At 57.1% G+C, this 13,444-nt stretch overlaps 3 protein-coding genes across 3 annotated transcripts in view; all 3 read right to left on the bottom strand.

Annotated features, from left to right (window-relative positions):
• The window catches only part of GUITHDRAFT_153311 (hypothetical protein), a 3,467-nt gene extending 906 nt beyond the window's left edge, over window positions 1-2,561 (bottom strand). Inside the window, exons 1-14 of the mRNA XM_005830202.1 lie at window positions 2,463-2,561; window positions 2,383-2,418; window positions 2,273-2,334; window positions 2,174-2,228; window positions 2,015-2,056; window positions 1,921-1,970; window positions 1,701-1,787; window positions 1,486-1,542; window positions 1,232-1,344; window positions 1,148-1,188; window positions 891-952; window positions 437-488; window positions 87-334; window positions 32-36 (exon numbers count right to left, since the gene is read on the bottom strand). Of these exons, the coding sequence (XP_005830259.1) occupies window positions 32-36; window positions 87-334; window positions 437-488; window positions 891-952; window positions 1,148-1,188; window positions 1,232-1,344; window positions 1,486-1,542; window positions 1,701-1,787; window positions 1,921-1,970; window positions 2,015-2,056; window positions 2,174-2,228; window positions 2,273-2,334; window positions 2,383-2,418; window positions 2,463-2,552 (1,000 nt within the window). The 5' untranslated portion in view covers window positions 2,553-2,561. The remainder of the gene's footprint in view (window positions 1-31; window positions 37-86; window positions 335-436; window positions 489-890; window positions 953-1,147; window positions 1,189-1,231; window positions 1,345-1,485; window positions 1,543-1,700; window positions 1,788-1,920; window positions 1,971-2,014; window positions 2,057-2,173; window positions 2,229-2,272; window positions 2,335-2,382; window positions 2,419-2,462) is intronic.
• A 2,518-nt stretch (window positions 2,562-5,079) lies between these two features.
• On the bottom strand, window positions 5,080-6,253 carry GUITHDRAFT_163891 (hypothetical protein). Its single transcript, XM_005830201.1, has 9 exons — window positions 6,189-6,253; window positions 6,108-6,137; window positions 5,977-6,058; window positions 5,883-5,922; window positions 5,798-5,828; window positions 5,506-5,571; window positions 5,366-5,454; window positions 5,255-5,316; window positions 5,080-5,201 (listed from the first exon to the last, which is right to left on the bottom strand). Exons 1-9 carry the CDS (start codon window positions 6,225-6,227, stop codon window positions 5,179-5,181), a joined length of 462 nt encoding a protein of 153 aa, XP_005830258.1. The 5' UTR covers window positions 6,228-6,253; the 3' UTR covers window positions 5,080-5,178.
• Window positions 6,254-7,565: 1,312 nt separating this feature from the next.
• The window catches only part of GUITHDRAFT_163890 (hypothetical protein), a gene marked incomplete at its 5' end in the record, with an annotated part of 7,893 nt that continues 2,014 nt past the window's right edge, over window positions 7,566-13,444 (bottom strand). The window contains 12 exons of the mRNA XM_005830200.1: window positions 7,566-7,659; window positions 7,702-7,744; window positions 7,994-8,053; window positions 8,254-8,307; window positions 8,669-8,737; window positions 8,900-10,056; window positions 10,196-11,225; window positions 11,388-11,486; window positions 11,705-11,752; window positions 11,894-12,823; window positions 12,880-12,915; window positions 13,027-13,131. Of these exons, the coding sequence (XP_005830257.1) occupies window positions 7,622-7,659; window positions 7,702-7,744; window positions 7,994-8,053; window positions 8,254-8,307; window positions 8,669-8,737; window positions 8,900-10,056; window positions 10,196-11,225; window positions 11,388-11,486; window positions 11,705-11,752; window positions 11,894-12,823; window positions 12,880-12,915; window positions 13,027-13,131 (3,669 nt within the window). The 3' untranslated portion in view covers window positions 7,566-7,621. The remainder of the gene's footprint in view (window positions 7,660-7,701; window positions 7,745-7,993; window positions 8,054-8,253; window positions 8,308-8,668; window positions 8,738-8,899; window positions 10,057-10,195; window positions 11,226-11,387; window positions 11,487-11,704; window positions 11,753-11,893; window positions 12,824-12,879; window positions 12,916-13,026; window positions 13,132-13,444) is intronic.

The raw sequence follows: 13,444 nt of genomic DNA, 5'->3' as shown, positions 1-13,444 counted from the left end.
TCCCTTCTCCTCCCTCCCTCCCTCCCCTTACTTTCCCTTCCTCCTAAGCTCTTCCCTTCTCTCACTCCCAACGCCTCCTCATTCACCTGTCCTTGGCTCTCTTGCGCTTGTGCATCGGCGTTCCGGTCTCGCGCTCTCGCATAGGCGTCGCTCCTCCTCTCCGTCCTCTCTCCGCGTGCGGGTGACTCCTCTCGCTCCTCACGCCCATCAACTTCCCATGCAGAAACTCCTCCTCCTCCTCTGCCATCCGCAGCAGCACGCGGCGCTTCGCCTCCATCGCCTCTTCCTCGGGCGTCTGCTTGAGCTGCTGCCGCAGCTCGTCGATCTCTCGTTGCTGCTCACGTGTGAGGGAAGGGAGGAAGAGGAAGAGAAGGAGCAGGAGGATGAGGCAGACGGGGAATGGGGGAGAGGGAGGAGGGGGCGAGAGGAGGGGAACCTGGACGAGCAGAGTGTCGATGAGCCTGTTGACTTGTTCCTCGACGGGGAACCTGCGACAAGGATGAGAGGAGGAGGAGGAGGAGAAAAGGAGAGACGTTTGGAGATCCTTGAGGACATCCTCGTGGATGCTGCGGGGCAGGATCAGGAGCCTCACAAAGAGGTTGAGAGGTTCACTTGGGATCTAGCTCGCTGATGACGTTCTGCAAGAAACATAAGCAAAGGGAGAGGAGGAGGAGGAGGAGCAGGCAGGCAGGCAGGCAGGCAGGCAGGCAGGCAGGCAGGCAGGCAGGCAGGCAGGGCAAGAAAGAAATACGGGAGGAAGGTGGGAAATAGACCTGAATTCTGCTCAAGATCACTCTGAACCTGAAGACACAAGAAGTGTGGGAGAGGAGAAGAAAAGAGTGAAACAAGTGTCACTCCCTTCATCATCATCTCCATCATCATCAGCAAACCTTTTCGCCTCCTCTGCCGCTCGCAGCTTCGCCGTCATGAGACGAAAGCAAGTTTGATCCTCCTGAACCGTAACGGTCAGAGATATACTTTGACCAGTCATCATCATCATCTTCATCCTCATCATCATCATCAGCATTATCATCATCATCATCATCATCATCATCATCACCTCCATCATCATCATCTCCATCATCATCATCATCATCATCATCATCATCATCACCAAAGACCAGCAATAGCTTCAGCAACAACTCACATTTCGTCTTTCTTGAGAAGACTCATTGTTGACGAAGACAACTGCATCAGCATCAGCGTCGGCGCTTCGTCTCCCGTGTCTCACCGCTGCTCCCCTCATACGACGTCAGCGTCTCGCTCTCCCCCAGCCCCTCCTGCTCTCCTCCCCCGTTGTCTGCCAGCCCCGCGTATCTCGACGGGTCGTAAACCCCGCGGTGTCTGAAACACAAACTTCACCTCCTCCTCTCCCACACCTCAACCCCCCTCTCCTCTCCTTCCCCCTTCCTTTCCCTCCTTCTCCCGCCCCCCTCCTCCTTCCCCTCCCTTCCCCTCCATCCTCCTGTCATCACACTATCTCACCTGTACTCCAGCACAGGCTCCACCAGCATCTCCAGCTCCTGCAGCAGCTTCTCGTGCCTTCCTCCTTGGTCAGCAACCATCCTTCTCCCCTTGCCCGTACCCACAAACACCTGTCCCCCCTCCGCCTCCCAGCACCTCCAAATCCCTCCTGCCCCTTCCCTCCTCCTCCTCCTCCTCCTCCTCCTCCTCCTCCTCTTCCTCCTCCTCCTCCTCACCGGGATCTGGATTCAGCAGCCTCTCTCACTTCCTGATATGCATCCGCAAGCTCGAGGGACAGACGCTGAAGCCGCTCGCTCCCAGGCCTGATATGACATGAACGAGGAGACAAACAAGGTTGTAGGCCAGGGAGCAGCAGCAGCAACAGCAGCACCACCACCAGCATCAACACCAGCAGCAGCAGCACCAGCACCACCAGGAGCAAGAGCAGATGCTCACCAGGCGATAACATCTCCGCAGGCCTGCTGGAGGCAAGAGGAGACGGCCGACTAGGGAAACGCGTTAGAGCCGACGGGTCGTCGCTCCCACTTACCATCTCCGAAAGCTCCGCGCTGCCACCGCAACTCGAATGTTTCTGCTGCAACAGTCATGGAGAGAAGACGAGAGTGAGGAGGAGGAAGACGAGGACGAACAGGACAACGACGAGCAGGAGGAGGAGGGCGAGGAGGGCGAGGAGGGCGACGGGTATCACCTTGGCTCGGCAAGCAGCCTCCTCCTCTAGGACCGAAGCTTTCGCCTCCTCAAGTCTGCAGGAGAAGGTCAGGAGGAGAGGGAAAGAGCTTCTCCTCACTTCTTGAGCGACTGCATCTCCTTGTGCCTCGACGAGTCCAGCAGCGTCAAGGCCCGGAGCACCTGCCCCTCGTCATGGCTCGACACGTCAGGAGCAAGTGAGCGACTCACAGTCTCCTCCATGCGCATGTCGTAGTTGAAGAGAACCTACAGCAGCGTTACCTCCCTCCCTCCACGGCCTCTCCTCTTACGTCCTCTGCCTCCCGCGCCCGCGACTGCGCAAAGAAGAGAGCCTCCTCTAGCTCCATCCCTGCCTCCTGCGGCAGCTGGTCGCTTTCCATCCTCGAGCTGCAAGTCGCATGCATGAGAAAACCTCTCAAGTGGCAGAGAAGCAGAGTTGAGATCTTCATCCTCCTCGCATTCCCTCCCTCGCTCGCGCTACACTTTCTGTTTGTCTTACATTCCACGAATCACATGCCCAATGGCTCTCGCTTCTCTTCCATGTGATTTCATGTGTGCACATCATTCACAGCACCATGGTAAGTGTCTTTCGGCTATCTCCCTCTCTCCTCCCTTCAAAACAAGGCGATACTGAGCCCGGTCTACCCTTGTTCCAACAACCGACATCTCACGCAAACCCTCACTATCCCACAAGACAGGTCTAGCCAAGCAACAAGACCGAGAGGATTTCATCGCACAGCAGTAGAGAAAGTCTGTCAGAGTAAAATGGCGTCAATGAGGTGGTAGTGGCAGGAACATCGATCGGTCAAGTTGAGCAAGGGAGGACAGGAATATGTGACTACGACTGGGTAAGTCGAAGCGCAGTGTGTAGAGGAGGTGAAGGACGGGGAGTAAAAAGAGATGGACAGAAGTCTTCGAAGAGGGTGCATGGTGGAGCAGGAGCAGGAGCAGGAGCAGGAGCAGCGTCTCTTCCTCCTTCCATGCCTCCGCACTGTTTCAGCATGGAGGGGAAGGTGAGGGGGGCGGGGGGAGGTCGCGACTTTACCGGCAGGGGTACAGACCCCCCTGAGAAACTACGAGAAACGAAAACACACCTGCTGTGTAGTACCTTGAAGTTTTAGTCAATAATTTGCTCTATATTACAATATTTTTGTATTCTATAACATTTTTAATGAATTTTTGTTCAGTGTTTATATATTTTAAAACTGTAGTGATTGAAGTCGAAGTGACCTGTGTTAAAAGGCCATGTATAGAGGCAAGCCTGGTAACATAAAAGAGGGCTGCTGTAAATGGTACTGCAAAGAATGAAAGGTACCATCTTTGCATCATCCGTGTAGTAGGGATGGAGAAGCAATGGTACTGAATAAAATATTTTAACAAAATTAATCTGTGCCCAGATTGAGAGCATGTAGTACCATACCTCCTGTTTCATGAACTAAATAGTTTTATAATTTCGGTACTATTCAAAGCATACCACCCCTTGTTTTGTCCACCCCCACCCCTGGAACAACTTGACTTGTGCTAGGCACAACCACCTATTAGCTTCTAGAGACTGCTAGGGGTGGTCATATTTTTCAGTACCGGTGATTTTTCCTACAATTGTACCCGGTGGTTCATCTTACACTCCCCACCCTGTCTAATACAGTCTCAATGACCGGTATATTTTACACCCCTACCCACTGATTCTATGGAAAATAAACCGGTGGGGTATCCCCTCTTTGTACTCCGCAACTAATCGGGGGCCTGATTTAAAAATAATATAATGACATTTTTTGGTCGAGGGAGTTATAAATTACATAGTAATGAAACTGTATATAAAACATACTAATAAATAAAAATTAGTTTTAAAATTATTCCGTACAGCCTTTCGATCCAAACTCTCTATAAAGGTATTATATATTTGACCATCTTGAGTTATATAATATTTGTAAAATCTGGATAAAACTATTGTATGGCTTGCGCCATTGTCAGTCTCAAGTTCCTCTGACCCCACCCCCACCATTCACACTTCCATTCTCCTACCCCACAGGGGGTACTTCTTCCATCATCACCCCTCCCTTTGACCTTAAGAATCTTCGATATATCCCCCCTTTTCATAACCCTACCCTACTATATTGGTAATTTCTTGCAGTAACCCCCACCCCCTCTTTCGAACGCTTTGCAACTGCCTCCACCCCTACCCCGCCTACTTCTCGGCCTCCAGTTCCTCCAACCACCGGGTACGTACCACATGTCTCCTTGCCACTCCGTGCCGGACCCGGTTCGTGTTCCATAGATTTGGGGGTGGTGATGGTGGGGGGTTCTAAATGACCGTCTCCCGGCGACACTGTGCAGTGCCGACTCGGCGCCCCGGCGGGGCGGCCCGGCCTGAGCCTGCCGCCCGCCTGCCCGGCGGCCGCCCGGGGCCAGCCGTGACGGGCCGGGCTCGCCGACCCCACGGTCGAGTCCGAATGTTCAAGGGCCGGGAGTTGGGCCGCGAGCACCCGACCCGGCGACTCGCGGCGGCGACTCTCGGACTCAGCGGCCTGCGGCAGTGCCCGGCCGCGCCGGGCGCCGACTCGCGGGGGCCGGGATCGGACCGTCGACCGCCGTGACCGTTCCCGAGTCCGAGTCCGGGCCGCCGAGTCAGTTCAATGCACAGAGTCTCAGAATCCACTTCCGAGTTCATCATACATCCGGGGGCCGCCGGGCTGACTCGGAAGAACGACGTGACGCGCCTGATTGCCGACGTCGGAACCTCTCGTGGCTACGGTAGTACTCACTGTGAGTCAGCCGGGCGGCGTGACGCGGTGGACGAGGCCCGGCTGCCACTCAGTGACTCTCCGTTTGGTCATCGCGGCGGCCCCTGAGCGGCGGTGTGCGGCCGCCGGGGCGGGCGTCACGAGTCCCCCGGCCTTCAACTCAAAGTTCAAGTTCAAACAGACTTTCATTGTTCAGCTTGCGCAGTTGTGGACACTCTGTCGAGTGCCTCAGGTGGAGGTGACGCGAGGTAGAGCTGGTAGCTGCTCAAGCATATTTGCGCACAGCACCTGAAGTAGGGCAGTCAATGGCGAGCAAGAGCTCAAGGAGAGGAGCAACTCACTGACTATGCCTCCTCCTCCTCCGAAGATCACGCCGAACCACACTGACTGTCTCTTCATCAACCTGCAAAGGCCCTCAGGAACGGAGGAGGCACAGATAGCATGTGGCTGACGCGATGGTTACTGGAAGTCGGTGACCAGGAGGAGCGAAGATGGGGCCAGTGATGGCCCCGACCGAGAGACCCATGAGAGCACCGAAGCACTTGAGGCTCATGTCAGCCCGGCATGCGACAAGCACTGCTCTAGCTCTCACCCCCATCACTGCACACGATTGTGCCGTTCCTAACGCGATTTCTCCCCATGAATGCTTCACGACTTGCTGTTGCATGACCATCACGGGACTGCAGGTGAACGAGCGCGAGCAAGCCAGACAGCAGGACAGCGCAGGTCACAAGCAGCAGACAAGCACTCGCAAGAGGAGGAAGGGAGAGAAAACGATGCAAACAAGGGCGAGATTCACGTTACAACGTCATCACCACCAACAGCACAAGCAGCTCAATCATGTAAACAGTGGGAAGCAGGGAACGCTGGAGAGAGCAGGTTACCTTCTTCTGCTGTCTTGGCTGGATTCCATGTCTTCACCAGAACACTCGAGTCAGCCCAACGGGTATCGAAGTCATCACGAGCAACCTCAGCTTAGTGGTCTCGATATCCTCGAAGTCGTAGTCTTCTGCGAGCATCCGACAGGCACGTCAAACTTCTTTCTCGCTCTCAGCACGCGTACCATCTGACGTGGTGACGACCCCCTTGTGCGCCAGCCCTCCCTGCACGATGTCCATGGTGCTCTTTGCTTGAGGGGTCGATTCCTGCGGAGCAGTCGGCAACGCAGCAAGTCACGCGCATGCCGGTGCTCACCACCGCATTCTGCTGGGGGACAGCTGAGTTCTGCAGCAGGTGTCAGGGTGTCGATCAGGTTGGGAGGGGAGAGCATCTCACTCCATTCTTAGTGACTCCCAGCAATGATAAGAGGCCCATCGGAGATAAAGGTAGCCGGCCCTGCTAATGTGAAGCCTTTCAGAAATCAAACAAAGCCTTCGCCCCTGGGAGCAAGGACGTCCCTGAGACATGATTCTTCGGGTTTGGATGCAGCATCTACTTGACTCTCTTGCATGCTCAACTGCTCGCTCCGCCTCTCTCTTGCACGCTCATCAACCAGACCCTGCTATCATCTTCCAACGATCATCAAACTCTCCCCGTCAGCTGAAGCAGTTGAAACACGCATGTGTCCTCCTGTACTCCTGTATTGTTCTCTTCACATCAATATCTCCTTTGCATATTCAAATGAGACGCTAGTTTCCTTCAAAGCTTGGTGCTCACTTGGAAATGAATTTCATTTCTGATCAAATCCATATGGCCTTCGCTCCCCTGACATTCACACCAGCTCCTATCCTTGCGGGCAGACCTCTCACAATACAACCTTCCTCTCGGTCTGGTGCTGGATCAAACTCTCCGCCCCCTCCTTCCCTTCCCTCCTCCTATCATGTTCCACTCGCCGCAAGCCGCTACATTGCCGCACGGGGCAACGAAGGGGGTACATGGACTCTGGAATTTTGTAGGGGTAGGGGTATAATTACAAGGGGTCTTTGAAGAGGAAGAATCGGTCCAACATGTGGGTACTGAAATTTAAATGGGGGTTATCTGTACCACCCCCCATGGCTACTACCCCACCAAGTATGAGATGTGTCCTGTTAGGCCACAAAAGAACGAACCACCCCTACCGGTACGATCAGAAGAATTCCTTGGCAGACTCTCACCCCACCCTCTCCTCCCATTACCCCTGCTTTTTCGTCTTGACCCTACCCTTACACTCAAAAACACTCTATAAACGAGGGTATTTAGACCCTAATTGAAGATCATCACCCCACCATTAATTTCACTACCCCCCCCCCAGGCAGGGTACAGTCGTACTAGGCTTACTACCGACCCGGGCAACGCCGGAGCCTGGCAGCCCGGTAGTTCGACGGTTCCGGGCCCGTTGACCATCGGACTCAAAACTTCTCTCAGTGGCCCGGCCCGGCTCCGGGCCTACCGTCCCGCCGGGCTGGCGCCAGGCAGAGCTGACAGGCTCACGCTCCGATCGGACGGTCACCGGGTAGTACTATCAGTCATGATGATCACTGAGCTGGCGGCCGCAAAGGAGTCCGGCGGGCAGGCAGTCACTAGCAGGTGATCACTGCACGTGAAGGCTTGCTGAGTGAGTTGAGAGTCCAACGGCAACTCGACGAGCCTCGGAGGGGAGACGAAGAAAACTCCGGTGAAGAGAAGAGGACTGAGAACTCCGAAGAAGAGGAGACGAGAGCAAGGACAGGAGCTGACAGTGATTGATTGTTATGTTACACGCCAAGACCTGCTCGCTTCCTCCTCCTCCTTCACTTCCCCCCGCCGATGATCCATCGTTTGAGGGCCCCTACAGCATGTCAGCACGAGCCGCCGGCGAGGAGCATCAGACCGAAGGTGTCGCCTTGAGCCCCAGGGGAGGAGGACGACTGGGCCTGCGAGATACCAAGAATGAGAGAGGAGGAGGAGGAGAGGAGGAGAAGAAGAGGAGAAGGAGGAGACCAGGAGGAGGAGGAGGAGGAGGAGGAGGAGGAGGAGATGAGGAGAGGACTGGAGGAGAAGGAGGAGAGGAGGAGAGGAGAAGGGGAGAGGAGGAGGAAGGAAAACGGGCGATGCAAAAAGCGAGGGAAGGGAGAAAAGGGAGAGAAGGAGGGGCAGGGTTGGAGGTGATTTGAGTGAATCACGTTGGATGTCTTTGGCTTTCTCGTCTCCTCGTCCAACGATGTCAGGAAGTCAATCATCTCCTGTGAAGAGTTTAGAGGTCATCCTACTCCTTGTCCTCCTATCCCTCCTCCTCGTCCTCCTCCTCCTCCTCCTCCTTCTCCTCCTCCTCCTCCTCCTCCTCCTCATGCTCCTCCCCCTCCCCCCCCTCCTCCTCCTCCCCTCCCCTTCCCTTCCCTTCCCTCCCTCCCTCCCTCCCTCTTCTGCTCGTCCTCCTCCTCACCTGCTCGCTCTTGAATCCTGTACCCCATCTGATTTGCCATGCCTTGGACATCACCTGCTGATGGTGAGAAAGAAAAACAGCACCGACAACAACACAAAGAAAGCAGCAGCACCGACAACAACACAAAGAAAGCAGCAGCACCGACAACAACACAAAGAAAGCAGCAGCACCGACAACAACACAAAGAAAGCAGCAGCACCGACAACAACACAAAGAAAGCAGCAGCACCGACAACAACACAAAGAAAGCAGCAGCACCGACAACAACACAAACAACACCAACAACCACACCAGCACCACCACCACCAGCAGCAGCAGCACCAGCACCAGCAGCACCACTAGCAGCACTACCAGCACCAGCAGCACCACCACCAGCACCACCAGCAGTAGCAGCACCACCACCAGCATCATTTTACCTCCCACAGTCCTTCTGCTCTTACGCCTGCTCGATGATAAGCCTCCACGATGGCGCGAATGTGCCTGGGCTGGAGGAGGATCAGCAGGCACCAAGCCGAGGAGGAGAAGGGGCAGCAGCAGCAGCAGACCAGCAACGGCGGCAGGAGGTGAAGAGATTGTGGAGAGGTTGGGGGAGTGGGGGGGGGGAAGGAGGAGGAGGAGGAGGAGGAGCAGCAGCAGCAGCAAGTCACCTCGAAGGTCTGAGGTTTCATTTGGATGGCGACGGAGGCGAGGAACGCGAGGATGCCTGAGGCAGGCGGGAGAGGAGCAGGCGAGGGCTTGTGCTGCACCAGCGACGACATCGACCGCCGCCTGTGAGCCCCCGCGTACACCGAGATGATGACGGACAGACTTTGCGGGGTGAACTGCTCAGGAGGCAGCTGGAGGAGAACCTCGGAGAGGAAGTCGAGGAGCTGGGGGTCCTCGACCTGGACGCGGGAGAAGGCGAAGAGGAGGACGGCGATGATCTGAACGCGGAAGAGGGAGGGGTTCACCCTTCTCTTGCGGATGGCGCGGGAGAGGAGGAGGAAAAGAGGCTCGTCGAAGACCTTGACGCGTGCGAACGAGTTGGCAACGATGGCGAGCTGCTGGAGGCTGAGCTGCTTCAGCGGCCGCTGCTGGAGGAGGCGGGAGACGGCGAGGAAGACGTCCTCCGTGCCGGCCGCGTCGATCCAGACCATGTCGGAGGCTGCGATGCTCTTGAGGACGACGACGGCGAGGGGGAGCGGGAGCGAGCCTTCCTCTGCCCTCCTCGCCATCTCGTTAGCAAGTGTCCGCATGAGGTCGCGGTCGAAGATCTTGGCCTTGGAGAGGAGGAGGAGGAGGGAGCACTGTACAGGCAGGGGGAGGGCAGCAACGTCTTCCTCCTTCATCCTCCCCACTGCCGCCTCCCACTCCTCCGCGCTGAGCTCCCCCGAAAAGCTGCTGAGCAGATTCACCAGCATCCTCATTTGACTTGCTCCTCCTCCTCCTCCTCCTCCTCCCCGCAGCTCCTTCCTCAACCTTGTTCGCAGCGCCTCCTTCATGCCCGCATACTCCTCCAGCTTCGTCATACGCGCGAAGTTCACGGCAAGACTGGCCGCATCCCCCAGCGGCAGCTCCTCCTCCTCCTCCAGCACGACTACCTGCTCCGCCACCGCCTGCCACAACGGCGACTCCTCGGCCTTCCTCATTGCCAGCACGCGAGCAAGGCAGGAGAGGTCGCGGTAGGAGCAGGAGGAGAGCGAGGAGCGGGTGAGGAAGAAGAGGAGGCGGGTGACAGCAGCAGCCTCCGGGTCCTCCAGCGGCTCTCTGCCCCTCCCCAAGCGAAAGAGAATCCTGACGGCCAGCCGAGGAGACAAGGCTTCGTCTGTGAGAGAGTTAGAGCGAGGGAGGGGGGAGGGGAAGCAGATGGACAGGACAGGAGTTGAGAGAAGAGGAGAGGAAGAGGAGAGGACAGGAGGATAAGAAGAGAGGAAGACAGAGAGGAGGACAAGAGGAGGAGCTACCAGGAAGGGAGCAGATAGCCTCTGACAACACTCTCGTTGCTGCTCTCTTCGGGTCTCCCACTTCCCTCAGCTCCTTCAGCTGCTCCAGCAGCCCCAGCACGACGTTAGCTGAGGCCCAGCAATGTGCCGGGACGGAGGAGAAGGAGAGGCAGGAGGCGGAGAGAAGCTCTGCAGCAGCCGGCTGACCCCTGAGAGTGCTGAGGAGGGAGAGGAGGAGGGGGGGAGTGAGTTGGCGGGAGCAGACACGGCGGGAGCAGAGGAGGGAGGAGAGTCTGCTAGCGACCGCCTCCCCCAGCTCACTGCCAGCTGACATGCGGAGGAGGAGGACGAGATCCTGTAGGCGATGGTGTCCATCGGAGCGAGAGACTTCCTGCTGGATGCGACGGTAGAGCAGCTGGAGTAGAGCAGGAGGAGGAGGAGGAGGCGCAGCAGCAGCAGCAGCAGTGCCCTCCACTTCCTCCCTCCCGTTGATCACGCTCAAGAGTCTGACTAGCGCAGTCAAGTCCCTTGCTCCTCCTCCTGTCGCCTCGTCCTCTCCTGGGGTCTGCAGCTGTTCGATGAGATGAGGAGCCCAGAGGTTGAGCAGGAGAGGAGCAGAAGGAGAAGCAGAGAGCTGATGGAAGTAAAGCAGCACGTCACCCCGTCCGACACCTGATGCTCCTGTCAGCTCCTCCTCCTCCTCGTCTTTCCTCCTCCTCTTTCCTCCTCCTCCTCCTCCTCTCACCGTCATCCCTCGCATCTCATTCTTCACCAGCAGCTCTCCCATCCTGCTGGCTTGCTCGAGCTGCTGCAAGAAGGGCAGCAGCCGCGCAATGTTCGTGGCTCCTCTGACGTGCTGCGAGTGGAGTTTGAAGTTTCTCTGCAGGTCCCCCGCCAGCTTCTCGTTGATCCGCTCGATGTAGCTCTGGAGCCGATCGGGAGGAAGCAGGACCGGTCCTTTCCTCACTATCTGTGCCAAACTCTGCGCGTCCTGGTGCGACCAGCTGGCATCATCCACGAGCTCAGCAGCGTCCATGAGGCGGAGAAGAACCTGGAGGAGCAGGAGCAGGAGCAGGAGCAGGAGCAGGAGCAGGAGCAGGAGCAGGAGCAGGAGTCAGACCAACCAGACAAGCGTGAGGATTAGGGAGCGAGGGTGGAAGTGAGAGGGAGGAGGAGTGGGGGCGGGAGAGGGAGGAGAGGCGGAGGGTCTAACCTGCTGAGTGGTGGCGTTGAGAGGAGAAGGAAACTTGACGAGGGAGGAAGCGAAGACAGCGAGCGAGCGATGCCCTTGCGCTGCCAGTTGCGACGCGTCCTAGCACAAGGTGAGAGCAGGAGAGCAGGAGAGCAGGAGACCTCAAGGAGAGCAGGGCGGGTGAGGAGGGAGAAGGTTTGGTCTTGGAAGAGGATATCGGGGAGGGCAACTTCAGACATGATGAGCTGGGGGGGGGAGGAGGAGGATCGGAGTGGAAAGGCGGAGGAGAAGCCGCGGAGGAAGCGACTGAGGACAAGAAGGTCCGAGCAGCTCATGACCTCCTCCTCTCGCTCCTGCAGGATCCGAGCCTGACGCCCCGTCAGCACCTGGAAGAGACAGAGAGAGAGAGACAGAGACAGAGACAGAGACAGAGACAGAGAGGAGGGAGGGAGGGAGGGAGGGAGAGACAGAGAGCGAGAAGGAGGAGGAGGAGCAGCGACAGGCAGGCAGGCATAGAGTCTTCTTACCATCCTGCGGAAGATCTCAAAGTTGGCATGAGCGTAAGTGAGTTTAGCGAGGGAGGAGGCGACGAGGGCGAGGGAGGGCAGAGGCTCCTCTTCCATCCTCATGTTGAGCATCACTGTCACTATGAAGTCGAGCATCCCCCGTTGACTCGGCGACAGCAGCAGCTCCCCTGCTACCTCCTGCTCCTCCTGCTCCTCCTCGAGCTCTTGCTGCTGCTGCTCCAGCGAGAGGGCGGTGAGAATGTTAATGATATGGGAGGAGGAGAAGGAGCGCAGAGAGTTCTTGCGGATGGAGGCGAACAGAAGCTGCTTGAGCGAGGGAGGCAGCTGCCTTGACCTCGTCAGCCCCAGCAGCAGCTGCGTGAGGGAGGAGAGCGACATCCTCGTCACTCCCCGAGCCACCAGCTCCTCTGCGATCCCCTCCAGGCACCTCCTCCTCTCCTCCTCCCTCCCTCTCCCTCCTCCCTCCCTCGACGAGACGTAGGACGCGATCGCCGCAAGATCCTCTAGCTCCACCTCGCCTTCTCTCGCGAGCAGCTGCGACGTGCGACTAGCGACGAGGACGGTCAAGTCCTCCGCCCCTCCCTGCTCCCTCATCAGGTTTGCTACCATCCCCAGCTCTTCCCCGCTCCACTCCTCCTGCTCCTGTAGCCCTTGCAGCACTCGCTCCCTCGCCCTCCCCGCCGCCTCCCCACGCCGTCTCGACATCGATTGCAGCATGCTTGCGGCTACTCGCGGCCGCCAGAGGGAGGAAGAGGAGAAGGAGGCAGCCTCCTCGATCCTCGTCGCCACCTCGTCGGCAACTTGAGCGACTTGACCGTCTGAGAGGGAGAGGAAGGAGACGAACGCGTAGACATCCAACAGCTCCCGCGTCGCCTCTTCCATCTCCTTTCCGTTTCCTCTGATCATTTCCTTGCTCCGTATCAGCACATTCTGTCCCATGCGTCAGCCCTCTATCCTCCCTCCTCTCCTCCTGGCTGCGAAGTCACCTGGGTGGCAGACGAGAGGAGAAGGTGCTGTTGTTGCTGTTGTTGTAGTAGTTGTTGTTTTCTGCAGGCAAGAAGGGAGCGAGAGGCGAGGGCCAGGTGATCGAGAGAGAGGAGGGAGGAGGGAGACGACAAACTTGCCGTCGCCACCTCCATCACTGCTGGAGCCCCAGAGGAGGAGGAACGAGCGAGGGACAACAGCGCCGTTGAAGCGTCACGAGCTGAGAGAAGCTGAGGATCGCTCCCCTTCCCTTGCTTCATGAGATGTCTGCAAGCTCCTTCAGCAGCAGCAGCAGCCACAGCCACATCATCATCACCACCATCAACGTAATCTCCATATCACCATCTCCATCGTCTCCATCATCATCATCATCTCCATCATCATCATCACCACCACTACCACCACCACCATCTCCATCTCCATCATCATCATCATCATCTCCATCATCATCATCATCATCATCATCATCATCATCTCCATCATCATCATCATCATCATCATCATCTCCATCGGGTCATCATCACTTCATCATCATCATCATCATCATTCATCTCCATCATCATCATC

Source organism: Guillardia theta (assembly GCF_000315625.1).
Source record: "Guillardia theta CCMP2712 unplaced genomic scaffold GUITHscaffold_47, whole genome shotgun sequence".
Lineage (NCBI taxonomy): Eukaryota > Cryptophyceae > Pyrenomonadales > Geminigeraceae > Guillardia > Guillardia theta.
Note: the sequence above shows the minus strand (reverse complement) of the source record. Positions and strands in the feature narration are given on the sequence as shown.

Excerpts from the sequence above, each read along its gene's own strand:
- GUITHDRAFT_163891 (XM_005830201.1), bottom strand. The coding sequence starts at position 6,227 with ATGGGCCTCTTATCATTGCTGGGAGTCACTAAGAATGGA. Across the intron at positions 5,923-5,976 it reads GGTCGTCACCACGTCAGATG|AAGACTACGACTTCGAGGAT; the intron begins GTACGCGTGCTG and ends GGATGCTCGCAG. Across the intron at positions 5,572-5,797 it reads AGCCAAGACAGCAGAAGAAG|CAAGTCGTGAAGCATTCATG; the intron begins GTAACCTGCTCT and ends GTCATGCAACAG.